Source organism: Triticum urartu, chromosome 1A, assembly GCF_056163025.1.
Source record: "Triticum urartu cultivar PI428250 chromosome 1A, HENAU_Tu73, whole genome shotgun sequence".
Taxonomy (NCBI): domain Eukaryota; kingdom Viridiplantae; phylum Streptophyta; class Magnoliopsida; order Poales; family Poaceae; genus Triticum; species Triticum urartu.
This window is the reverse complement of record NC_141873.1, coordinates 538,918,871-538,944,812: the sequence shown is the minus strand read 5'-3', so window position 1 is coordinate 538,944,812 and position 25,942 is coordinate 538,918,871. Positions and strand designations below refer to the sequence as shown.

The 25,942-nt window shown below is 46.8% G+C and overlaps 4 protein-coding genes across 6 annotated transcripts; 1 reads left to right on the top strand and 3 right to left on the bottom strand.

Moving 5' to 3' along the window:
* Positions 1-230: 230 nt before the first annotated feature.
* Positions 231-3,138, bottom strand: LOC125527122 (putative polygalacturonase At1g80170). The gene is made up of 9 exons (XM_048691691.2): positions 2,784-3,138; positions 2,553-2,684; positions 2,297-2,467; positions 2,183-2,209; positions 1,880-2,087; positions 1,379-1,460; positions 1,157-1,265; positions 794-910; positions 231-692 (listed from the first exon to the last, which is right to left on the bottom strand). The coding sequence occupies exons 1-9, from the start codon at positions 2,943-2,945 to the stop codon at positions 456-458; spliced, it is 1,245 nt and encodes a 414-aa protein (XP_048547648.1). The 5' UTR covers positions 2,946-3,138; the 3' UTR covers positions 231-455.
* An 8,210-nt stretch (positions 3,139-11,348) lies between these two features.
* LOC125527111 (MAPK kinase substrate protein At1g80180) lies at positions 11,349-12,884 on the bottom strand. Its single transcript, XM_048691683.2, has 2 exons — positions 12,196-12,884; positions 11,349-11,627 (listed from the first exon to the last, which is right to left on the bottom strand). The coding sequence occupies exon 1, from the start codon at positions 12,567-12,569 to the stop codon at positions 12,225-12,227; it is 345 nt and encodes a 114-aa protein (XP_048547640.1). The 5' UTR covers positions 12,570-12,884; the 3' UTR covers positions 11,349-11,627; positions 12,196-12,224.
* Positions 12,885-13,508: 624 nt separating this feature from the next.
* On the bottom strand, positions 13,509-19,504 carry LOC125527101 (uncharacterized). Its single transcript, XM_048691677.2, has 10 exons — positions 19,244-19,504; positions 19,015-19,140; positions 18,811-18,898; positions 18,173-18,258; positions 17,880-18,071; positions 16,177-16,370; positions 14,504-14,662; positions 14,338-14,418; positions 14,182-14,236; positions 13,509-14,105 (listed from the first exon to the last, which is right to left on the bottom strand). Exons 1-10 carry the CDS (start codon positions 19,352-19,354, stop codon positions 13,914-13,916), a joined length of 1,284 nt encoding a protein of 427 aa, XP_048547634.1. The 5' UTR covers positions 19,355-19,504; the 3' UTR covers positions 13,509-13,913.
* A 1,778-nt stretch (positions 19,505-21,282) lies between these two features.
* Positions 21,283-25,717, top strand: LOC125527075 (uncharacterized). Of its 3 annotated transcripts, XM_048691653.2 has the most exons (7): positions 21,283-21,483; positions 22,468-22,551; positions 22,643-22,684; positions 23,506-23,690; positions 23,811-24,008; positions 25,058-25,117; positions 25,204-25,717. In XM_048691653.2, exons 2-7 carry the CDS (start codon positions 22,473-22,475, stop codon positions 25,354-25,356), a joined length of 717 nt encoding a protein of 238 aa, XP_048547610.1. In that variant the 5' UTR covers positions 21,283-21,483; positions 22,468-22,472; the 3' UTR covers positions 25,357-25,717. The 3 variants fall into 3 exon arrangements, with proteins under 3 accessions (XP_048547610.1, XP_048547626.1, XP_048547618.1); XM_048691669.2 differs by lacking the exon at positions 22,643-22,684; XM_048691661.2 differs by lacking the exon at positions 22,643-22,684 and having other exon boundaries at positions 22,468-22,587.
* Positions 25,718-25,942: the final 225 nt, after the last annotated feature.

The following is a 25,942-nucleotide window of genomic DNA, read 5'->3' as shown; positions in this document are numbered from 1 at the left end:
TATGATAACCTCAATAGTATTGGTTACTCATGTATTGTTTGTGTGGTGTGTTGATATTAAAATTTGCAGATCATGTAAATCTCCACCCTTGCGCAAAGAAGTTATATTGTGGAAAAGCACCGAAATGACACTCACAGCATCATTGGTGATATAAACTTGTTTGTGACATGTTATGAGACTACCACACGAAGAAATTATATTTTAAAAATAAAAATGATAGACAACATCTCTAAGGCAATTACCGCCTCCATGCGAGCAACAAATCAATTAGTGTTGCCAAAAACATTTGCACTATATGTTTCATATTGTGAAAACAGAGCCCAGAATAAAAAAAAGATAAGACGTTTGATATATCTAATTCATGTCACATGCACTATGTAGGAAGCTAGTATATGTCGAAAACACCGGCAGACTACGCAAATAAACAGACGGTGGAACACACCGTTCGACGACCATCACGGGTCACCGTTGGCGAGGCAGGAGGCCGGGACGACGACTCCGACCGCCTTGCCGGACGCCCTGTAGCAGGAGGCCGTCGCCGCGCCCCCGCCCACCACGGTGAGGTTGACGTTCCTCAGCTCCAGCTCCGTGCACGGCACGGTGTCGCTGCACGCGATCTTGATCGCCTGCGCCGTCGCCGACGTGCCCCTCACGTCCACGAACTCCAGCTTGCGCACCTCCACCGCCTTGGTCTGCACGCCCAGACACACAGGTTTAATTCACGCTTCAGCCCTTTGCGTCACACGATTCAGAGACGGTAAAAATGCAGTAATCCGGCACGTTGCAGGCCTACCTGGTTCGCGCAGGGGGTCGGCTGGTCGCAGTAGTACTGGTCGATAATGATGGGGTTGGACACGTTCTTCATCATGATGCTCTCGAACCTCAGGTCGCGGGCAGAGCCCATCCCACCCTGAAGCAACACGACACAAGTTGGTTGCACATGTTGCAGTGAGAGTGTTTTTACTACGTACTCCCTCCGTTCCGAATTACTTGTCACAGGTATGGATGTATCTAGATGTATTTTAGTTCTAGATACGTTCATTTCTGCGACGAGTAATTTGGAACGGAGGGAGTATATCCATTTCCGCGATGAGCAATTTGGAACGGAGCAAGTATTTCTATAACAAAACTGTTCTTATCTTTGTTAAATTATTACCTGCCAGCTCTTGATCCGGACGCCGTTGGTGGTGTTGGTGAGCAGGCAGGTGTCCACCCTCACGTTCTCGACCCTGTCCGTGGTCCGGTTCTTGCCCAGGCTCCCGATGCTGACCAGCACAACGTGCTGCGTGTTAGTGCTGCACAACACTAAATTCTAGCAGCAGCTGGGTTCAGTGGGTTCAGTGAGTAGTAAAGAGGTGTTGCACGGTAGTAGTAGTACCTGATACCGTGGCCGGGCCCGCACGAGATGTCTCTTACGCGGACGTCCGAGCAGTTGCCGACCATCGACACGCAGTCGTCCCCTGATCCATACAAAGCGACCACACTGGTGTAGATCAATCAATCATGCTGCTACACTATGTAACTCTGTGCTGCAAATGAAGCGTATGAATCTGAATTTCAGAACAGAAAAATCTAATTATCGGCAGCAATGTAGGACCGAACTGCATTTCGCTGTCAAGTTCACATCCATTTACGTCATTATTCTTCGTATCCCGGCCTGCGGCTGCTATCTATTTTGTCAGATTGTATTCGGTCAAGGTTCAACCAGCCGCCACCTTTGATCTTATCTTTCAGAAGAAGAAGAAAAAAAATGCAAGCAACGCTTTTTCAACAAGATTTGCAAGCGCGGATGATGTTAAGGCGTTGCGGTCTGACTCTGACGGGGAGAGGTCAGAGAATACAGCCATACAGGGCACACTCGATACTGGTGACAACGTACCCGTGGAGATGAGGTTGTCCGTGATCTGGATGCGGGAGGAGTCGTTGAGGTGGATGCCGTCGGTGTTGGGGCTGTCCGCCGGCGCCACCACCCGGAGGAAGTTGGCCTTCACGTCCACGCACCGCGTGAAGGACAGGTGGAACTGCGGCCCGTTCTGCAGCGTCACGCCCTGCACGCTCACTCCCCTGCACTCCTCGAAGTGCAACGCCTGCAACACAACAGCATCCCAAAACCATCAGATTAATCTCGCCGTCCGGCGCTCTCGCCGCCGGTTCAAGACCGAGATTCAGGTCGTCGACTCACCCTCGGAGGAGGCCGCGTGTTGCAGGGCTGCGGGAAACCAAGATACATGTGTCACTCTAAGAGTTGAGAGGCAGGTGATGGCGGGTTGACTGGTAGCTACTAGTGACGTGGTACCTGGGTCTTCTTGCGCTTGCAGGAGCGCGCCCACCACTCCTGCCCGACGCCGTCGATGGTGCCGCCGCCGCTCACGGACAGGCCGTCCACGCCGTAGATGTACAGCCACTTCATTGGGTCCCTCCCCGCCCACTCGTCGGGGCTCGCCGGCGCCACGATCGTCCCGGCAATCTGGCCAGCGCCGCCGGCAACATCAAGAAACGCACGCGAGAACAAGGGACTGCGGAACTGTTCACAGGGGAACGCACGTACGTACCAGCAGCTTGAGCTTCTTCTTGCAGGGGCCGGAGAGCTGCACCGGCCAGATCCGGTAGGCCTTGGCGACGGGCACGGCGAGCACGGCCTGCTCCTCCGAGCCGCACGCCGCCGTCCACGCGTCCACGAACGCCTGACCACCCATCGAAACAGAGCGCGCCGAGAGCATAATTAACCACGGCGATCGACGTGTAACAATCAATCTGTCAGAGAGCGTGTACATATGCATCACCTGCGTGTCGTTGGCAATGCCGTCGCCGACGGCGCCGAAGTCGTCGAGCGTGAGGAGGACGCGGGCCTCGGCGGCGCCGGAGAAACACAGGACGGCCGCGCCGACGACCGCCACGAGCCCACGCAGCACGGACGCCGCCGGAGTCCTGGCCCCGGGCACCATTCCCGCGCCGAATAAATCAGCTAGCTAGCTCTGCTCGGGGCGCGCACCGCCGCACCGCTGGCACCGAGCGGCATAAAGAAGTGAAGACGGGAAGCGGCGAGAGGACGGACGGGCGGGGCGAGCGGATTGCTTGCACGACACCTAGCATGTGCCGCCCTTGCACCTGGCCCGCTTTTTCCCGGGAAGCAAGTGAATTCCATCCGTGATTTTGTCGGGCGATCGCGAGATTTCCGCGTGTGGCGAAGGGGGTTCGTTTGAGTTGCCTGCGGATTGGGCAACACATTGCTGCGCTTTCGTTTGATTCATAGCCATGTCTTGATCAAAATGCACTGTATATTGCTTTATGTTAATGTAGGTTGGTATAATTGGACAAGTGCTTTACTATGGGGCAAGTTATGGGATGGTATAACGAGCCATTGGAAGGGGATCGGCCGATCAGGGTAATTTTGTGCAAAAGCTGCATGAATCGTCTAAGCTTGATTTAGAGGGTTTTTTTTTCATCTTTGCTATTTTAAGTACTATGATAAACACCAGGTCAAAGTTGCTCCTCCCTAGCGTCGGGAATGCCCTCTCTCACTGAAAGAATAATCTACATAAATCGATCTATAGTTTTTTCTTTGAAAAATACTACTTAAGATTGAGTCGGAGTTGCGCTTTGGTAACAACAGGGTCACTCACAGAATAATCCTCATAAATTGAATTAGAGGTTCTTTTCTTTAGAAACTGATGAAGATCTGGTCAGAGTTGTGTCTGCCTATCAACCGAAATGCCGTCTTTCATTCAGAGAATAATCCACATTAATGAGACTAGAATGTGTCAAACCTGGGATACCATGACCCTCCTAACTATCCAACCACTTGTTGCTCTTGGGGTAAGTCTTGGGTTAAACTAAGTATTTTACGCACCTTAAATAGTTGTTGTTTGTGGCACGTTAAATAAGTACCAAAAATCTACTTTCGTTAGTCTTAATGTCCATCATGGAATGTGAGCCATTGGCGTGGCACCTATAGTTGTCACCTTTTGAATGTTTTGATGAGGTGGCTTGCCTTAAAAAAATTAGTTTTTAGATTGGATAGATGAAAATCATATGCGTAAATTTTCTGTAAAACTGGATTAGATTTATGTAATAAAAAAGAAATGATAAAAGTCGTTTTTCAAAAGGCATGGTTGTGTCCAAAATAATAGAAGGTCACACTATTGATGTTTTTTTTTTTTACTTTTACTTCACATCTTTGATTTTTGCACATGTGCCCCCTCTTTGGCACCACAATCACAAGCACTTCCCCTAGCTCATATCATCCTCTCGTGCTCATACGGTCCATGCATCTCTTACTGAAGAGAAACAAAATAGAGATTGGTAAGCAACATGTCGAGCGACATGTCATCCTAGTTAGCGTCACATATGCACTACTAAGTGTAATGAGGGTAGCACCTGATTATATGATGGAAATAGGTTGATACCCGTAAACACGAGGTTAGTACCCAATATGTGTGTTAAGCTATTTGTGGACCCCTAACACTAGTCATGTGGGTCCCATCTAGGCATGAAATAATTAAAGCTAGTTCCCACAACCTTTTCGGTATAATAATCAATCATATTAATTTACTTATCTTCTGAACCAATTTCACTTTAGTTTACTTACCAAATTTCTAATCAAAATATAAGGTAAATCATGGGCACAATTTAATGAACATTTATTTACACAATCGCAACTTTGGATAGGTAAATCACTTTTGATCAAATATTAGGTAAATCACAGGTGGAATTTGATGAATATTTATTTACACTTATGGACAGGTAAATCATAAGCTAACATAATAGAATATTTATATCTCGTTGAAACGCACGGGCATTGTTCTAGTGAAAGAGAAAAATAACATCCAGGATACAACCAATAACTGGTTAAACAGAATTCATGAAATGATACCATCTATGGAAATCGATCATCATAGGCATGAATTCTGAGATAATCTGCTTGTCTGGCTAACTAGCACAGTATATAGCACGAGTGCATGACATCAATGAGGAGTATGCCTGAAAAGTGCATTTGGGGGATGAGCTCCAAGGAGCCCGTTATTTTTATAAGTGAATTTTTTTCCGCGCCTAAAAAAGTATGCACATAAGCATATAGTTGTAGTATATACACGTAAAGAACTTCGTTAACATACATGTTCATATGAGGTGTACAGAAAAAAGGCAAATACATAGATTAGATGGGCCTTTTCTTTGTTGTATTTGGACCAAAGTTTTGTCATTTTCGTGTGCCCTGCAAATAATGATTATTTAACAAAAAATTATGGACACTCAGAGAACATTTGTGTATATTTTTAGAAAAAGATGTTTTTAAACTTTTAAATAGTATTTCAAAAAAATTCAAATAACGAGCTATATGGAGCCCGTCCTCTAAAACGTTGCATTTAGAATGTGCCCCACTAGCTGCTTAGCATGAGACCACAAACTTATGGTCCCATAGGACAGATAGATGAGTACGTAATCATTACAACATGAAACATTTTCCCCTAGGGGCGACTAGGGTTTGTCTCCTCGGGCGACCGCGATCGCACTAAGTCTACCTCGTTCTTCCTGCCGATCCACGACAGTGTTCTTGTTCAGGCGATGGCATCTAACTCAGACGCCTTCTCAGCAATGAGCGGAGGTGCGGGAAAGGGATGTGTCGATGGCATCGATGACTTCTTCGGCCAGTTAGACCTTGCATAGGAGGAATTTGACGACTTCGTGATTGATGAAAAGGATCCCTAGATCAATGATTAAGGGCGTGTTTGGACGGAGTCCTGGGCGTCATGCCAGGCAGTTCACCTACGCCTAGTGTGGACGTGAAATGGTGGAATTTTTCTGCCTGGCCAGGCTAGCCTGGGGATGGTGTGTTTGGTTTGTGCCTGACCAGGTAGAGCATCACAGTCCCATCAATACGGCTTGGTGGTGCTATTGTTTATTTTTTATACATCCAGGCTGCTATTAGCCCTGTGGCCACATGCCCAGGCGTCCCGGTTCGGTTGCCTGGGTCAGGCTAATTGCAATGCCTGGATTCTCGCCCAGGCTAATTGCGATCCAACGAGTCCAGGCCAGGAAAGCGTTCTTTTCCCCAAGGCAGCAACCAAACAACCACTTGCCAAATCCAGGGATGACTTCAGGCCAGGCAGAACTTGCTGAGGATACAAACCAAACAGGCCCTAAGTCCGGTGGATGGTGCTTGCGAGAGTTCACACGGCAGACTTTCAATCAGGCAGCTTGCTTCCATGTTATGTGTGCAACATGGAATCCTGTGTAGCCGGTGAGATTCAGACCTCTTGAGGACAATCTTTTCGTGGTTCAGGCCTCACGTTTGGGAGATTGGGAGCGGATTATGAACCAGGGCTCCTGGATCTTCAGGTTCTAGACCGTCCTGCTATACCCATATGATGGATTTAGTTGTGTAGAGAATATTGAGATAGTGCATATGTCTGTTTGGCTGCAAATTCACAAGTTACCAGATGGTTTCTATGAGAAGGGGATCATGGAGAAGATGATCAAGAAGGCTGGTAAGGTGTTGGATATGTGCTTACTGGCAACTAGAAATCATTGACATTTTTATGTTCATCGATGGTCAGTGTAAGAGAGCTTATTTTAATACCAAGTACAGAACATTCACACATTGTTAACACATTACCGAACCCAACCTAGTGTAACTTGTATGGCTCATTTAACTAAGGAAAAAAAAGTAAAACCATGGTAACCTGTAAGGCGCATTTGAACACAAAAAAGGGGTAGAAAAATGATGCTTATCTTTCACTTTATACAATGTGTGTCTAGAATATTTTTCTAATTATACACTAGAAATCATTAGTGGGATATTTGTTAGGCCATGAGTTTTACAGATTTTTGTAGAGAACTATAATGTTATTAAAATATACACAACACACACACACACACAATCCATGTCATTGTAAACGCAAAAAATAACCGAAGAAGTTATCAGATTCAATCCTTTTTATTTATTTATTTCTATTTAATATGTCTCGTTTCAAGAGAAATAAATATAATTTTTTGAGACAAACTATAATATAATTTCTACCACAATATAAGTGTATATTTCGATGATATACATTGCAGTTGTATAACAAAGAACAATTTAATTATTATGTAGCACTATTTTCATGTGGTTAACCCTTCTAATGAAATAGAAAAAAAACACTCAAAAATTGTATGTAAAAATTGGTGATAAATATAAAAAAAATAGTACAAATTAAAATTTAGCATATTTCGTAGTCTAAAATATAATTTAACATGTTTCATACTCCAAAATTCATTGCCGATGATTATCCGAGACACATGTTAGATGAAAAATATTTTTTTATTATGGATATGGTAGGTGCTCTGTTTATTTCATTAAGATTAAAAAGGGGGGAACCACAACACTATCGTCGAATTAAGATCTCATTTATTACAAAAAATGTTCATCGGTTATATTTCTTGGAAAAAAGTCCATTTTCCTCCCCTCAACAAAGTGGCTGGTTCACATAACACCCTGACCATTTTTTCTGCTCCCTTAACCCCCTGATTTATCCTATACCGTTCACAAAACATCTTAGTTGGGTTTGCTCATTTGTTTTGCTGACGTGAAGGTAGTCAAAGCGGTATTTGACCAGTGGGGCACCCTTGTCAGGTTGGGGCTCCTTGACCCCGCCGTTAGCCGGCGACTCCTCGGAGCTCCGCCACCTGACCGCATCTCCTTCCCCGCGCGCAGCGTGCCGGTCTCTGTCTTCCCTCTCGCCTAGCCGCCCATCCAATCTCCACAAGGCCACGCTATGGCGCGCGTCTCGTCGTCTAGCTCGGGATGGAGGACAACATCATCTCCTCTGCCATGCAAAAAACGGGCATCGGCCTGGGTCAGAAGACCATGCGCCATAGAACACGCCGAGGGCGAGGAGCTGACCAACGACACCAACCTGACGCGACCGAGCACACGATCCATCTCCTGCCGCCGCACCAAGCGCTCGCACTAACGCCATACCTCGGAGGAGCACCCCCGCGGCGTACGGAGAACCCGCTGCCTCGATCTCTTCCTCTGGCGACCCCTGCTTCTTCTCCTTTGTTTCCCGAGCAACGTGGTGCTCCCCTGAAGCAGAACAACCCTTCCATTTTGAGTTGCGCATCTCCGAGGACCTCGCACATCGTGGCCAAGCTTTGCTGCCCGCTGCAATTCATTTTACTGCTCTGTAGAAGATGTAGGGGAGGTCGGTGAGCGCGGTGTGGATGACCGAGGCGCTGGCCGGAGTGTCTTCACTGCGCTGTAGAAGAGGCATGGGAGGTAGGTGAGCGCGGCCGTGGGCGACCAAGGCGCTGGCCGGAGCACGACGACGTGCAGCAGGCACAGGGCGTAGCGGCGCCCGCCGTGGTGATGTCTAGGATCCTGGCTAGTGTGCTGCGGACTGGAAGCGTTGAGTAGAGAGTCCTCGGGCGTCTCGCCGACGCCCAATTTAGTGCAGAGAATAGTGGTCGGATGTGAGGGAGGGAGCTCGGGGGCGACGCTCTAGGGGACACTCTAGCCGATCCCCTTGACGTGGAGGTACAGGGGAACGAGGCGGGACTTAGGGACAAGCTAGATGGCCTTGGGGTATTTTCCGGCCACGAGGAGACAAGTGGTGGCCGTGGAAGAAGCAGCTCAGAGCTCGGTGTGGAAGAAAAACAAGGCTCAAAATTGTGGCGTGGTTTCCAGGGACCCACTAGCTGGTCAAATACCGCTTTGACCACGTCCATGTCAGCAAACAATCTGAGCAAACCCATCAGAGAAGAATTTTGAACGGTACTGAATAGATTAGGGGTTAAGAGAACTGAAAAAATAATCAGAGGGTTATGTGAACCAGTCACTTTGTTGAGAGTAATAAAATGGACTCTATTTCTTGTGAGCATTTTAGGAAACGCCTCTAAAGAGGGAAGCAACACCCGTGGGCGCTATCATCTGCGGCATTGATCATTGTCAAAGAATTAAGAATTCACCCAAAAATTGTACAAGACTAACCCACCAGATCTCTTGGTAGGATCCAGCCACGCAAAAAACTTCTTGGCCACGATGTTGCGAATGCAAACTACTCACAATGCCTCTGAGGAGAAGGGCACACTCGAGTGTCATTCTCTTTGGCATCCGCATCGGTTGACAACTTAAAATTTCACCTATTTGAGCTCGTGAAGGGGCATCAACCGTTGACACTATGAGACCAAGTTGCAACTCCGCTTGCACTTGCAATAGCATACCATCCCAAACGAAATTGAGGGAACAAACACCGCCATTACATCACCACGGAATTAAGCTCCCACCTATGAACACCACCACCGTTGCCTCATCATCGGAGTCACGTGTGTGGGGGCACTATATACACTAACATCATCTACTTAGGCCCAGATTAGTCCACGCGTCATCTTCGGATGCCACACCATTTAGGACGCCCCAGGAGCACACCCTGCGTCTAGATTTGTGGACCCATATTACATGCAACACCCATCACCACCTCTACCGCTCACAGTTGCGGCAAAACTAGACTATGGCGCGCTTAGCCCAGCCGAGAATCACTAAAGAGTAGTGATGAGTTTGAGTCAACTGACCATTTTTAATTGGGATAAGTATATTTTTTATCCTTATACTCTTTCGAAAGTATAGAAATGGTCTCTGAATTAAAAACCGGCAAAACTTAGTCCCTCAATTTCTCAAACCGGATTAGTTTAGTCCCTCATACCGCTTCGAGTGGTTTTCATCTAACGTGGGCACAGTTTTGACCGAAAATTTTGACACGTCACCTAGGTTTGACTGCCATGTCACAGTCCATGTCATTTTTTTGAAAACACAATCCACATCACCAAGTGTCCCCAATACTCCCGGGCGCGGCAAGGTCGGATGAGAACCCAGACAGCGTTGTCCATGACGGTCATGCCGCGGAGATGAAGCGCTCGAGCGGCCAGAAAAGCTCGGCGACCCAGGGCTTGGCGTTGGCAGACGAGATCGGGTCAGCATGTTGGGTTGCGCTTGCATCTCCGGCGGGCCGAATCAATACGTAAGGGCGTATTTGGTTGCCATAGTGAATAGTAGTTGCGTTGCATACACATCTCAACCCAGTCTGCCTTTAAAAAAACAGTCTCATATGCGACATCTGCGAGTTGTTTGGTTGCCTGCATTTAGGGTCCCTGCATTAGGTAATACGCAAGTGCACTTTCTTTGGTTGCCTGCATTGGCCCGCCATTCCCCCTCCCTCCCCGTCCTCCCCACGCCGGCGCGCGCTCCCCGGCAGAGGCAGCGCATCAACGTGCCGTTGCACCAGGCCGAGTGGCACTGGCACCACCGCGTGCCTCTGCCATACCCGGACGTGACGTTGCCGCACGACTGGCATTTGGATCCGGAGAGAATCCCAGTGCCGGCGGCGCCGCGGACGGCCAGGGCCCATGCGAAGGAGGTACGGTGCCGGCGGGCGTTGCTGAGCGAGGAGCAGCGCGCTGACCCGCGCTTCGCCGTCGACTCGCTCAACTGGGCTCGATGGTTCGCCATCGAGCACGAGGAGGCGAGGCGACGCGGCGTCCGCGGCATCGACCACAGCCTGCCGCCGCCCGCACTCGTCGTCCGCGACGAGGACCAGAGGCCGAGGCCGCCTACCAGGCAGCCATCAAGGAGAGCGAGGAGGAGGAGCGGTGGAGGGAGGCGGACGAGGCGGCTTTCGAGGCTGCCATGGCGGAGGCCATGGCCCTCTCCATGGCGGGCGACTGCGTCGTGCCGCCGGTGGCCCCGCCGTCCCTGCCCAAAGCCGAGCCGGAGGAGCCGGCCTACCTCGAGCGCTACTTCTGGACCGGAGTAGTCCGCAGCGCTCCGCCGATCTGGCTCGGGGCGACGGACAAGCAGGAGGCGGCCTACCTCAACCACTGACGCCGCGTTCGGCTTGCCGAGGACCGCCAGCTCCTGCAGATGCTCGAGCGCGAGGTCGAAGAGGAGGCGCGCCAGGCCCAGGCAGCAGCGGCAAAGCCCGACATCACCGTCGTCTGGAACACGGCGTTCCCCTGGGCCGGCCCTGCGCCGACGTTGATCGACCTCATCGATCACGACGCAGACGCCGCGACCGACGAGGACGCCTAGGGCAGCGCGTCATCTAGTTTAGTGTTTTTAATATAATGTGGACTTTCGCCGGTCTTCGTGGCCGGCTTTTATGTTTAATTAAATACATGTATTTATTTTCAAAATGCTTGCAATACTTTTTTTGGCGCGCCGATGAAATGGGTCGGGCCAGCGTTGGGCGCTCGCGCCAACCCAAACACAGTGCCGGACGTTTGTGACCGCCGGGCCAACCCAAACAGATAAAAAACGGACAAAAGCACCGTCTGTTTCGGTCGACCCGTTGGAGTTGCTCCGACAGCACAAACATGCATGTCCGAACCGGCAGAAATTAATTAGTAGGATTTGTCCTCACATATTTTCAATTTATGCCAGAACTATTCTGCCGAGCGATAAGATTGAAGCTCATAAGTCAAGTAGAAACAGCAAACACAAATGTCCGCGTGTCAAAGAAAGCGGCAGAGGAAAGTGTGAGATGATTGGTCTTTTCCGCAACGCCCAGCAAGAAAGAAAACGCCATGATTCCATATTCCAGAAAATCGGGCAGTCTTGGCTCTGAACATAGCCGATGTGGAGATTGAGCAGTGCAGGCCTGGTACAATGTTAGGTGTTTAGGAAGGTGTTTGTAAAAATAAATCGAATTTTTTTGAAGTACCAGTGCCTATTTCTACAAAAAAGACGCTTAATAAGCGTCTACTCTGTACAAATAGGCATTAATGCTTAAGAAAAACATGATTTATTTCTCTAAGCACCTCCCCTATGCACCTTGCATTGTACAAGGTCTTACATAGATGCAATGCAAGGCACTTTAGCCTACTGATAAGAAAAAAAGGGACATTTGTATAGGTCGCTGCTGTACTGGAAGATGGAAAAGTGCAGGACAGAACATGCACAGCACGCTAAGTAATAAAAGTTGTACTAATAATCATATGCTGTCCTACAAATATCTGATCACATATTCACATAGCAAAATGGAAGAGAACACTCTGTACAATCGAGTGATGATGAGACACACCGCTCACGGTTCTAAGCTACCCTCTATACATGGATCGTACTAAATCCGTGCGCCTACTACTCGATATGTATACATGGGACAAATCATCGGTAACACGAGAGCAGGGAAGAAACTACCGAGGTTTATACAATATGTATGTACGTACGGGCTGCAGGGACGTAGAGTAGAGACGGATCAGCCACTGGCTCGCCTCGCCTTCGGTCTCGGTGGTGAACCGGCGGCCGTTCGAGCCTTGGGCTTGGCCGCCTTTGCCTTGCCGCCGTTGCTCTTCTTGGCCGCCTTTGACTTGCCGCCGCGGAAGCAGGCGCAGAAGCCGCAGACGGCGACGCGGGGCGAGGGCGGGTCGAGCGCCGGCGAGACGCGGCCGGCGGACGCCCTGTACCCGGCGTGGCCCGTGGAGCGGCTCCGCTCGACCCGCACGGGCTTGATCTCCCCGGACAGGTGGCTGTCGCCGTCCCACACCATCCCCGACGACCCCGACCGCCGGAACGTGCCGCTGGACCGCTGCAGCCCCGCCATCGCTCGCCGCCCTTCCTTTCCCTGTGCCGCGCGCGCTGCAGGAGAAGAGGAGCGGCGCCTGATTGCCTGCCCGTGTCTATGTCTACGCGTCGCGTGTGGCCAGCCGCCCGGCCGTGGTGGTAAAACTTGGCGTGCGCGTGCGCTGGGGCGCCGACGCAATCAACGCGGGCAGGAAACGATCGCGAGGAAATTTATTGGAGCAGGAGGGGAAACCGAAAGGGATGTGGACGTAGGTCTGACTCTCACCCCGGGAGGGATGAAAACCCAAACGGATAGGATATGGCCGCCGGCCGGTTCATGCATGGCACGGTGATAATCTACTCTGGTCATCCGTCGGTGTCTGGCTACCATCACTCGTTCATATTCAAGCAGCAACTCGCGGCCAGGCCCTTCCGTTTCCGTCAGTGACAGCACGCGGCGACGACGGGTTCAATTCAAACAAGGACGCGCAACGGCCCGGGGGCGACTTCGCCGCGGTTTCCCATGCCAGAGTCCAGCCTGAGCGTTTGCTCCGCACGCAGCGGCTCGTCAGGGCCTAGAGAGTCACCGGACGGAGGGTGGCGTGTACGGCTTCACGTACCTTGGCGAGCCCGTACGACACGGCTCCGAACTCGTACAGAGACGCGACGATCCGGCGTGGCTTCGATGGGAGCCGGTGTCGGCTCCGGCGCGTGCTTTGGTCATGTGTCGAGGTCGATCGTTCGTGTATGGACGCGGGACTGCACATCACGCCTCCATCCAGCAACAGTGGGAGTGGTTGCATGGCCCTTGTCATGTTGCTTCCAAATCTCTCACTTTCGTTACGAAAAGCTCAAAAAACAGTGCAGCAGTTAGAGTGGGACAAGTTGTCACCGCTGCCGGACGGCCTCCGGGGCTCGCCCGAGTCCCATCGTCCTTGTACGGCTGTTAACATTAGAGACCACCGCAGGGCGAGAGCACTTAGGCAAGCGAGGCTTCCCCTGAACATTTCGACAACAGGATTGGTACAAGAGTTTCTTCCAACTAGAAAGCCTGCCCGAGACTCGTCGCGCCAGTGAGTACACATTACAAGCTCAGCGCAACCACTGCCCCGAGACTCGTCGCGTCAGTGAGTACACATTACAAGCTCAGCGCAACCAGGCAAAAGGATTTGGCGCAAGGACAACACAAAGCAAAAGGGAACCACTGTTGGTTGGTTACTTCCACAGAAGGACGGCGGGCCAGGCGCTGAAAGGAGATGCGTATGTACATTTGCATTGCGACTTCACCCCTCGCGCGAAGGGACAGGTTTGGGGTTCCAGAAAGCATCAGGCAGGGCCCAGAATCGGACTATCCATCATGACATAATGGCGAGCAAGGTCCGAGTCAAGGAGCCTTCCTCCGGCCGCTGCTGCTAGGGCTTATAGGGCCCCCTTGTCTGCCGGAAGGGTACTTGTCCTGGCCCCTTGGCGAAGTGATGCCACTGGTAGTCCCTCCGGGCATCGCACGGCGAGGAGAGCCAGTTTTCGTGCTCTGCTCGGCCTCCAGTTGTTTAGCCTCCTCCACTAGCATAGCTAACTGTTTGCAATGAGCAAATAGCCATTAGTCCTGGAACGACCAAACAGCGCCATACAATGAAATCTAGTCCACTCACCCGAAGTTCGTTTTCTTTCACACGGTCCTGAAGCACAGTTATAGCAGGGCTCAAGCTAAGACAGCACAAGCACGATATGTTAGCAGCCGATTACACACTATGAGCAGTCACTGTATTTGGATAAGCAGAAGAAGAAAAAGAAGATTTTGCGCTCACCAGTATTCCATCAGTTTGCATAGAGAAGCATTATATGTGGAGGTATGGTGCATAGATGTAAGTGGGTGCATCTTCCCATCACTGCACAAACGAACAAAACAAGTGCAACCTTTACGGTGAGACAAAGCATCCTGATATTACATTTTCATTAAGGAACTTGAATTACCAAATATTCTGAAGCATGGCTTGGTTATATGCTGATTGTTCCTCTTCAAAAAGGACACGCTGCATATCACAGTACGAACTCAACGTAGTGTCCAGCTTTAGCAGATGCCTTGTAGGGAATACTTTAAGTGGCACCTCCTTCCTTTTATACTCTGCACCACTATCAGCAATAAACTGTAAATTAGAAACTAATATATCGTCATGTTAAAGCACAGCATCCTGCACTTAACAGGTCCGCAGGGCATGAAGAATGATGAAAGACAAGTCATAGGATGTTCATATCATGTGATACATCATACACTAGTTAAGAATGATGATTGTAACTGTAAATCACAACAAAGTTGTATAGGAGAACATGCTTAGGACAACACTAAGGAGGTGTTTGTTTTGGCGATATTTGCCCGTCACCTATTTACGCCGTAAAGGAAAAACGTTGCTCGTGTTTGTTTACTCCACGACGTAAACGCATCCCTCTGTAAACGGGTCCGGCCCAGTTATGGATCGATACCGCCCACCCCTCACCGGTAAGGTCGCGGTATCCTGCCCCACGAGCCCCCTCCTCCCCGCACGACCCCTTCATGCTCTTCCGCTGCCGCCTCCCCAATCTCCTTCGAGTTCGGCGCCGGCGCCTCCCCCATCCCCTTCGAGCCCCCCTTCGTCTCCCTCGCAACAACTGCCTTGCCCAACCGGTCATAGTCAACTCCTTCGCCATCAGCCATGGTTGCCTGACGAACAGGAAGAGTTCCAAATCGGAGCAGCCGGCGGCGCTTGAGATCGGATGCGGATGGCAGCGCACATGCTCGGGGACAGCCAGTGGTGCAGCGCACAAGATCCGAGCGGCTTGCAGGCTTGATTTCGGAGGCGGCCGGCGGCGTTTGAGATCTTGGCGGCAGGGGCCAAGCAAGAGCAGGCCATCTACAGGGATGATGGTGGCCGGCGGCGTTTGAGATCTTGAGCGGCTGGGGCCGAGCAAGAGCAGGCCATCTACGGGGACGATGGTGGCCGGCGAGCAGCAGGCGGGCCGAGCAAGAACATAGCGATGGTAAGCAATACCTTTACGCCAACGTGAACCAAACAAACTTTGAAAAATCTCATTACACCTCCGTTAACAGTGTGATCTGATTACGTTAACGTTGCCGTTAATGTTTCTGTTGCCAAACACCTCCTAAGGGACTCTTTCAATATGAGAGAATTCGATCCAAGTCCATTACGCTTACTTCAAAATCCTAAAAAATTCCAGACAAATCCCATCATCCTAACGACAACAAAGCCTGCTTGGTAACATTTTAGGCGTTAATAATGCTTTACTCATAAAAGAACATTGCCAAAGTGATTAGATGGCATTGGAAAACTCGAAACATAAGCCATATAGCTTTGTTTAATATTACTAAGGTATATAGCCATTAGTTTGTTTTAACATGGAACCCAAGAGTATGTGACTCTAGCACCCTGAGAAAGATATTAATATGCCATCATACTAGCTGATAGACAAACATTCCAGGAAGAACTCCTAGGTTCAGATAACATATCTTGTCCGAAAATATTTTGAACTGCTGAAAAAGTTATCAAGGGCAAAAAAAGAGTAAAGGCTAACATACAGTGCTTAAGATTTCTGGAAACTATATATACAGTTTGCTTAATAAATAAAAGATTTTGTGCAGGAAATTCATATACCTTATGTCCATGGTTGACCGGTGCAAAGCCTCCTGTATGCTTGGGGACAGATCTGAACCATCTTGATCAATAGAGGGCCCAGCACTGTTTTCCGGTTCGAAAGGAACAATAGCGTTTTCTATTGGTAGATGTCTTGCCGAATGATTTGTGTCCAAAGAAGGATACAGATCCATATCCTGAGATCTTCCCCAGACCTAAAAACATAAGTACATGCATAAATAATTTGATAATGTACTGGTAAGTACAAACCCACAGAATAGTGCACTGATTAACTATGGCTCCTAGCGCAAGTTACCCTGAATTGGTACTTAGAAGCTACAAAAATTCAACGGAGCAGCATAAACCAAGCAACTTTTACATAAGCAATTAACAACAGAGACAAAGTATGCTCCCAACTGGTAAATCAGGGGATGGGCTCGTCCAAACAAAATGTAGAAACAGTTAAGTGTGCTTCATTGTTCTGAATTTCTGATCTATCTGGCAGTTTGTTACCACGTTTAAAAAAACATTAGTATAGATATCTACTCATCATTTGGTTGCAATATATCTAGACCTGCACATTCAAGTCGGAAAGCATCAACCTGAAACTTCTGAGCACAAACGTTGAGGAAATTATGGGGCTTTGCTGATCAGCAGGTGTCAGTTTTAACATCAGAACCAAATACCATATCTATACAATTAAATAATTCATCAAGACAAAAGCTCCCTGAACATAATGTCTCTACTGGGTTGTTTCATATTCGCTTCCAAAGCCAGCTACACATTAAACTGCTGCGACTTCAATGAAAAATTCTGAAATTATCCTGAAATTTCTTTATTACAAAATTGTTTCATATGACATGTTACTTACTGGCTCCCCTCCACCTGTCGAGCACCATTTATATATACTAATACCCAATGAAATAGTTGTCATAGTTCATGCTTACTATTTTTTCTTGCCAAAACACATTGTTAAATAGTTGACCCATTATTTCAGATCATAAAAAGTGCTCAAACCACTAGAATTTTAGAGATTCAGCATCCAGCATCACATGCTGCTTGCCAAAAACTGGGCCCAAAGTCTACAATACTCACAATGCACCTTTGGTTAACCCGCTGAACTAAACTTTTTAGGCAAAATAGGCGATTGCAATCAATTTATCCCACATTTGTGGAATACTCCGTTAGCCTATTTACTGTTCAACCATTACTTGGGTTGGATGGTGATGCATAGCTTGACTTCTTTTTATGTCCATCATCATGGACTCTTGATGTGAAATCAAAAGATGCTTCACATCATAGGCGTGCCCACTTTTGAGGGTTAACATTTAGTGAACATGTAGTCAAGCTTTCCAGTCTAAGACAGCCACCTAGGCCGTTAACATAAATAACAAATGGATTTGTTTTCCTGAATATCTTTTATTGTATGGCAGTATGCTCTGCTCTCCCGCAACCTCTACTCTAATCAAAAGACTAAACTAAAGGCTCAATTTATTCATTCGTTTTAAGTTTTTTTGATCCAAAAATGATAGCAACATAGTTTAAACGCTCTTTTTCTTACATTGGCATGTGCAAAGTAGGCGCCAGCTTTAAACATGCTCCATCCCGTAGGAAAGAATACAATGATGGAGTGATAATCAACACCCCTCACACCCTCAGACAAAATGGAAAGACGTCATGGAATTAAATGCTGTAATACCACAACACCCAGTATCAAAATAAACCTTGCTTCCGTTTGAAGCTCTAGAATCTCCAGTGTCCTGTTCAATGCCCTCAATCAATGCTAATGAGCTATCGGATGAACTCCAAGATGGTTCAAGGTTAATGACAGGATTGGTAATAACAGGAACAATAGCACGCTGTGTGTTCTGTGTCCCATCAAGTGACTGGAAGGCAATCACTTGGATTTTCCCAACCTGTGGCAACATCAAAATACGATTCAGCGAGACAAAACCATGCATAAGTGTCCCAGATAGGAAGTAACCTTAATGTGTACACAGAGTATAAGCTTTCCTACCTTTTGAGCATCTTCACTAAAACAGGAAAATATCAGCCCAACAAAGCCTGGATCTAGCAACTGAAACATAGCCTGGGTACGCACATCTGGAGAAAAAAAGTCAAAGTTTAGCCTCACTGCAGATGGGCACCATCTCATAAGAGAGGCAAAGCATAAAAGCAGATGCACTAGCAAATTGTCTAGATTTCTATTTTGTTGTCGTCAATTGGTTAGTGGCCAGTAATGGACCCTTGTATTCAGGACAGTATAGGGTTGGTGCTATACCGGAAATTCCGGAGCAAAGCTACATAGCTAAATATGGAACTCCCTATCCCAAATAGACAAAAGCATAGGTGATTAGCTACCACAGCCCACAACATATTGGCATCCATTTTCCAAAATGGGCAAGCGAACACTAATGGGGATAATTGAAGGGTTGCATATTTAAAAATAGCATGGCTAGGACAAAACAAACTTGCTAGTAAATTCTCAAGCTGCATAGATAAAAACTATGTAGTATCACGTCACAGGTTTGTGGCAAATCAATGCATACCACAGGGTTGCCAGAACAGAAGGCACTTGAGCATAGTGAAACACAGCCCTGGGCAGTGGGCACACAATAGACCGCCAATGCGAGGGAATTCGTGTGGCTTGCTTACCTACATGGGAAGGCAGGACGGTGATATGCGGGTGCGAGTGGTACCAGCCGATCACCCGGGTCGTCTTCCCGATGGTGGCCGTCATTACGTGCTAGCAGAGTTAAGGCCAACATCCCCAAAACCCTACTGTAAACTCAATCCACACAACACCAAATAGTACTAATACTAAGAAACTAAATGAGAGGGGGAAGTAAAGAAGGATATCTCGGCCTGCGCCGACGCGGCGGCGAGCAGCTCGGGGTTGACCTCGACGCGGTCCTTCTTCCGCTCGCACCTCATCTGCGGCGACGCGCCCCATATCACCGCCGTGGAGCCGCCCTTGCTGGAGGACTGCGGGCAGGGAGAGAGGGGAATCAGCGCGATCTCAGACATTCGCGAGGGGGGGAGCGGGGAGGGGAGGGGAACGGGTAGGTGGGAGGGGAGGGGGGCGAACCACGACGTCGCCGAGGAGGAGGCCCATGACCTCCTCGGTCTCGGTGGTGAGGGCGTGGGAGAGGCAGGTGAGCCACACCTCCTCGCCGATCCTGACCTCCGTCAGCGACATCTCCGCCGGCCGGCCGCCGCCGATCGGCTGGGGTTTCGGGTCGGGCGCGGGGCGGGGCGGAGGGCTCGGTGCCGGAGGAGTGTGCTGTGCTGCGCCTCTTCTGGGCTCGCTGTGGGGTCGGTCGGAGTGGGCTCGGTCGATGACGGCTGGCTTGGCTTGTGATGTGTGCTTCGCTGACGGATGGGACCGGCGACGCGTTGTCCGGCACTCGGCGTGGGTCGGCGGGTCGCGGCTCGTGTGCGGCCGCGCCAGCGGACTCTGTGGATGGTGCTCGCCCGCAGATCTGGGTTCGGTCGGAGAGTGCGGTGTCAGGGCTTGGGTTGGGTTTGGGTTGGGCTGGGCTTGATAGTCTTTTTGGGCTGGACGGAAGCGGCAGAAGAAATGGGGTACTTGGGGTGCGTATTGGATTTTCTTTGAGAAAAAATATGCGAGAAGTGGATATGGAGGCCGAGCGCCACAAAGCCCTTTAAATGTTTTTTCATAAAATGATATTTCCACACCTCAAAAAATCTGAAAAAATATAAGTATAACATAAGCATATATTTGTAGTATATACATGTACAAAATTTCAAGAACATATAAGCACACATGCTATATGAAAAAAGACAAATACATAGATTAAAATAGGTTTTTTCTTCGTTGTATTTAGGCAATATATTTGTCCTTTTGTGTAGCCTACATAGAATTTGATGATGAAACTTTACATATAATTGAAAAGGATGTGTATGTATTTCTAGAAAAGGGATCATATTTTTAGAACTTTTAAATATACATTTAATTTCTTTTGAAACGAACTCCCTAGAGCTCATTATCCACACCACAACTACAAAAATAAATGGCTCATGTTGCCCACCTTCTAGCCATGAATTGCGAGAAGGCGTAACATAGGGTATCAAAGCCAAGTCACAACTAAAGTAGACATCTCATAAAGCCCGATCATGACTTCAGGGTAATCAAGATCAACATACCCTCCGCCATGGTGCCTAAAGGAATTCGACTAGTAGACGGTAGAATCAGGATGGACCTGAGAAGAAGCCGACTAGGAGATGTTGACGTTGACATACATTATACCCTGTAGGCTCATGCTCCTGACAGCGTCCAACGCTACTCCAGTTGCACCTTGAAGACTCCATGAGCAACCTAGACGAACACCTCGAATGATAGCATGAGGTCATGGTGTCACCGCAATCATATATATATATATTTTACTAGTTGTATTTTAGAAAGCTCACCGTGCTATGTGTAATCAATTGAGAAAAAAAGTACTTTAATCTCCATCGCCTCCATAACCATCATGATTTGTTGTCATCACCCTCGTCTATATCAACACGCCACTTTCTTCATTGTACCTAACATAGTCCATCTCTCACGTGGGATGGAGTGTTCTCATGCTTTCCCTCGAGTCTGCCATCACGCTAATATCATTAAGAAAACAACCCTTCGCTATGGACGCCAACATTGCGGTGGCTGTGTTGTAGACCCCATCACGCAACCATCATAGGCAGCGCAAGGGAATCCCACCGCCGAAGCATTAAGGCCTCGTGTGATAGGCTCCGAGCTGGTGGGACTTTCGTGTGGCCCACCCACAATATTTAGATGTGACATTGTAGCTAAGAGCGCAAAGGGTCTACTCGTAACCTCACATCAACAACACACGCAATATGTACGGAGCTAGTGGGGCTAAAATTAGGGAGAAAATGAAATACTTTAGATGGTACATATTTGAACAATTCCATGAATTGTGTGAACATTTTATATGTGATGAACATTTTCTGGTAGAAATAGTTTTGAAATAACAAACAGAACATATTTTTGTCAAATGGGACGTTTTAACACTGGTACTTTTTATAAAATTTATTAAAAGCGTAGAGTATAAATACTATTTTTTAACCTTTTGGATTTAATAAAGCGTGGAAAATCAGAAAATAACAGATGCCCTAGTGGCCGCAACAAATCCAGTCAACGGCGTGGTGTTCTCGAAACATCTCCTCCCTGCCTCTGCCTAGCTCTTCTCGCTCCCGCTTGTCTCCGCCGCGGCCGGCGCTCGGCCGTCCGCACAGGAAGCACCGCCCCGCGCCGCCCTCCGCTCCCATTGGTCGGTCGGCCCAAGATCCTCATCCGAACTTAAGGTAGACGCAAAGAATTTCACCCTGTTTAAGAGTAGATCCGGTTCAGGGGTTGCGATATCATGCCAGCTGCTAGTCTATCTCCACATCTTCAACTAGCACTTGTTTGCTTGTGTTTCCGATAGATGCATGTGAAATTCGTGGAGAAAAGCCTGGCATCTTTTGATGGCTCATAGCTGTTTGATTTCTTTTGAAGGCAATAATAGTAGTTCAAGAAAATAGTACTCCCTCTCCAATCCATATTAATTGTGGTTGATTTAGTACACAGTTTGCACTAAACAGCGACAATTAATATGGATCGGAAGGAGTAATTGAATTGTTATTCCTGGTTCTTAATGTTAAGTCCAACTTCAGAGGAAGTACTTGTGCAAAAAAAAAAAACCTTTTCAAAAGGATTTGAGGAGTTTATATGTCACCTTTGCTCACCATTAGTTCTGCAAATCAAATTTACTGTTTGTCCATACCATTGGGTTAGTTTCTCTGCATTCTGAGTATCTTCTTAGAAGAATGCAGAAAGGGGAACAGCTGGTGCCTTGGCGATGGTGAACTAGCACATAAGTCTTATCTAGATTTTGGAGCATACAGCCATATTCCGTTTATTTAATGTAGTGCTTTCCTTTCGAACTGTTAGAATGTTTTGGTTCAAGTTCTACACATGCTAGACTGGATGCATGTTTTTTTGTAAGGAACTAAAATGTAGCATGTGATACATACAAGAAGGAAGATGGAACTGAGACCTTTTTTCAGATTTGTATATGAAGGGAAATTAATTATCTGTAGATTTACCTCAGTTAACCTTGAATCATCTTTTAAGAATTAGCAAAATTTTGATGTTATTATGTATATACTTCTCTCTTTTGTATACTCCCTCCGTCCCATAATATAAGAGCGTTTTTGACACTACACTAGTGTCAAAAACTTTCTTATATTATGGGACAGAGGGAGCAGTTGTTACATTTAATTGCTTGTCCATCTCTTTATTAACAGACAAAATGGGCTCAAGACTTTTTGCTTTGTTCATCACTGGCGTTGTCCTTTTGGGCAGTAGAATCTTGGCCTTGGACCATACTGGTATGTGGCCGTTTAACCTCGATCCTGCATCCAGTTGTAAGCAAGCAATACAAGATTTATTTTCTAACGGCTGTTTTGTTTTTCTGAGTAGAATTTTCCTTCTATTATGGTAATACGAGATTATATACTGAAGGTAACACAAAATCGTGACTAGAACTCCCAGATCGATATTCATAAAATAGTGCACATGATGATGCTATGTTAGGCCCTGTTTGAGATGCAAGGATTATGTTATCCTCCCATGGATATTTGAGGTCCAGCCAGAAGTAGGAACTAAAATTATCACTATATTCATTTGGTTGCGAACTGGTCTGGACCCAAGTCTAGTGGAAGTACCTGTATCCTTCCAGGCTTGAAAATTAATTCGGAAACCGTCCACTTCTCAGGAAGGAGAATGGAAGGTATAAGGTTTTATATCTGTTTATCTGAATGTGAGGAGCATCTGTTATTCAAACATTAATATAAAGTTGAATGAGGAGGGATCTCCATTCCCAAATCCTTTATCTCTCTTATCTCTATGTAAAGAAACTAATCAATGCCTATCTTTTTCCCTCGCCCCTCTAATTTCTGTATATCCACTCATGGACTCACCAACAGACAATTGTCACTGATTACTACTTCAAATACTTTTATATGTTCCAATCTTGTTAATTATGCCAGGATAAAGTCAGGCTCATAGCATGCTGATGATTACCGATAATCTTCTATCAATCTTCTACACATCGGAGACCTACTTAACCGAGATCTTTGTGTCACTGGTTCTTAGGGTTTAGGGTGTAATATAATATATGAGTAATACACATGACCTTGTTACATACTATTGTTTTCAGAATTTTGTTTGTTTGCTTGTTGTCTACATTTTCAAATATATTTTTGAATTTTGTTTTCAAATACTTGGATATTCATCCTTGTTTGAATCAGTTTTTATGTCTTATTTATTTGATTTTGTTGTAGTTGTCGAAAAGAGATTAAATGAGAACACGGTATCTCTTACAACAAAGGGAAGTCCACAACTATGCCAACTTTGTGAGCAGTTTGCCACAGAAACCCTCTTCTATTTGAAGGAGAATGAGACACGGATCGAAATTATAGATACTCTTCACCAAGCTTGTTTGAAATTTCATTCACTTAAGTTAGAGGTATTTTTTAACTTAAAAGTAAAATCGAATGCTCTATTTCTTAAATAGTTATTGTACTTATACCTATGTTCTAAATCAAGCATTTCGTATTTCAATGTGCTCTTGATTTTTACATGGCAGTGTACAAAGTTGGTTGATTATTATGCAGCACTGTTCTTCGAACAAATTGATTCTCTAAGCCCTGAAGAATTTTGCGTATCAGCAAGTCTTTGTGAGGAAGTTACATACATTCGCCTCCCAGGACATGAACATGCTTGCACCCTTTGCCATGAGGTTGTTGATGAGATTCGTGCTGGTCTTGAAGACCCTGAGATGGAGGTATTCTTTATACGATTTCTTCCTTTTGAACTATTATGTTCGTTCCTATGTCCTTTGTGTCTGATTTCTTTAAATTATTATGTTCTGAAACTCCCGAGTTACATTTGGTGTATGAGTATACATCGAAATCTAGTTCTCAAGAGCTTATTAGCCCTTTCTTTATCTTTCTTATGTTAGGAGAGGATATAGCAATGAATAACTTAGCTCAACCCTTGTCACTCTTCTCTTCATTTCTCTGCTATTATTCACCATGTTGATACTGTAGTTTATCTCACTAGGATGGAGCTCTCTGCTCTATAGTACGAAAACTACTAGTCAGTCCATATTGGGATTGTTTGTACAAGCATAAACCAGGGAAAGATTTATCGTGTATCTATAGTTTCCTATCTTGTCGAACACTCCCAAGTACTAGGTTGTTTGTCCAGGTTATCTTCAGTTTGGAATTCAGACATCAAGTAGAGCCAACAACCTAGTGACTAATGCAATGCCGAAATGTTATGGAACATGGTAGGGAGTGGCCAGTTGCATGTTATTTTCACTGATCAATTTATTTCCTACATGGCATATCACGGACAATTAACTAGCGTAGTTGTAAGGAGTGGTGGGTTGGGTTGAGTAGGTGATTATGGTTTCAAATGCTGACTTGCAACCTACTCTCTCCATCCGAAAAAGCTTGTCCCTCAAATGGACAAGCTTTTTTCGGACGGAGGGAGTATTAGCTGGGAACTGCCAATGCTGGCAAGGGTGGTCTGATACAGAACCGGTGATAGCAAGGGTGTTCCATATCTGAATGCTAATCTAGTCGAGACTCGCGAACATGAGTCTTGGTCGAGCTTCTCCCGGTTTAAAAGTCCTATCAGCCAGGAAGTGTTGGTGCTGGATTAGGTGCATTTTTGGTTTTTATGCAGCACATAAATAATGCCAGTTTTCTTTCATATTTGCACTGGCACCCAGATGCCTCTCTATCTACTTAACAGCTTTTGTGTGGTAAAAGTGAGTGACTAGCCAAAAGAGGAAACTTAAACCTGCCATTGATCTGGTATTGACAGCTCAAGATAATCGAGATACTTCTGAAAGGATGCAACAACACAGAGAGTTTCGTACAGAAGGTAAGCATCTAAATATATCTTCTATTGAAGTGTAGTGTATCTATTTTCAGTAGTATCATTCTCAATCGTACCATATTGTAATTCAGTGCAAGAAGATGATAATCCAAAACACACCGGTCATACTAGAAGATATCAAGAAGTTTCTCAAGAAGAGAGATTTCTGCGACTCTATCCGTGTCTGTGGAGGCAAGATTGTTCGCCCTCGAGGAGGAGGCCTAAGAGGCATGTATACTGCCTGAGCTTTTCTCTCCTGAACACGCATGACAATTGCGTGTCATTTCATGAAGAACACGCGTGAGGGCTGGGCTCTCCAACCTCTTGCAGTGATGTTTACAAGAGAGATTGGTGGTGTACGTGTACGAAACAAAAGGTCTTCCTGATTATTTCCGAGCAGTGTATATATTATAGTACAGCATTGGCTGTGTACCTGGAAAGAAGTGAAATGAAATTTCCACTGGAAAGCATGCACGCCCTCCGTGATAGTTGGTCCTACATGATTGTTATGAAACACGAGCAGAATGTATGCTTAAAGTGTACAGTATGTCTGTATGTAAACAAATTATTAATTATGTGCAGTGGACGTTTATTTATGATGATTCAGATCTGGCCCTGTATTGACTATGCATTCGTCACGGAGATCTTCGCAACTTTGATCATAGAGTCAGAGCCATGGTATTTTGTACGCACACGTCAGATTAATGAGGAGACTAATATAGCGAAAAGAAGATTCATACAACCTCCGTTCCTGAATCTTTTAAAGATTTTAATTATGGACTACATACGGAACAAAATGAATAAATCTGTACTCTAAAATGCGTCTATATC

Bases quoted from the DNA above. Each gene is read 5' to 3' on its own strand.
- LOC125527101 (XM_048691677.2), bottom strand. From the start codon at position 19,354: ATGTCGCTGACGGAGGTCAGGATCGGCGAGGAGGTGTGGCTCACCTGC. The intron at 14,663-16,176 runs GTATATGAATTT...TATTGCTGATAG, and splicing joins CGGTCAACCATGGACATAAG to TGGTGCAGAGTATAAAAGGA. The intron at 14,106-14,181 runs GTGAGTGGACTA...CATTGCAAACAG, and splicing joins TGAAAGAAAACGAACTTCGG to TTAGCTATGCTAGTGGAGGA.
- LOC125527111 (XM_048691683.2), bottom strand. From the start codon at position 12,569: ATGGCGGGGCTGCAGCGGTCCAGCGGCACGTTCCGGCGGTCGGGGTCG.
- LOC125527122 (XM_048691691.2), bottom strand. From the start codon at position 2,945: ATGGTGCCCGGGGCCAGGACTCCGGCGGCGTCCGTGCTGCGTGGGCTC. The intron at 1,266-1,378 runs GTACTACTACTA...TGTGCTGGTCAG, and splicing joins GGGCCCGGCCACGGTATCAG to CATCGGGAGCCTGGGCAAGA. The intron at 693-793 runs GTAGGCCTGCAA...CTGGGCGTGCAG, and splicing joins CGACCCCCTGCGCGAACCAG to ACCAAGGCGGTGGAGGTGCG.
- LOC125527075 (XM_048691653.2), top strand. From the start codon at position 22,473: ATGGGCTCAAGACTTTTTGCTTTGTTCATCACTGGCGTTGTCCTTTTG. The intron at 22,552-22,642 runs GTATGTGGCCGT...TTTTCTGAGTAG, and splicing joins CTTGGCCTTGGACCATACTG to AATTTTCCTTCTATTATGGT. The intron at 22,685-23,505 runs GTAACACAAAAT...ATTTTGTTGTAG, and splicing joins TACGAGATTATATACTGAAG to TTGTCGAAAAGAGATTAAAT.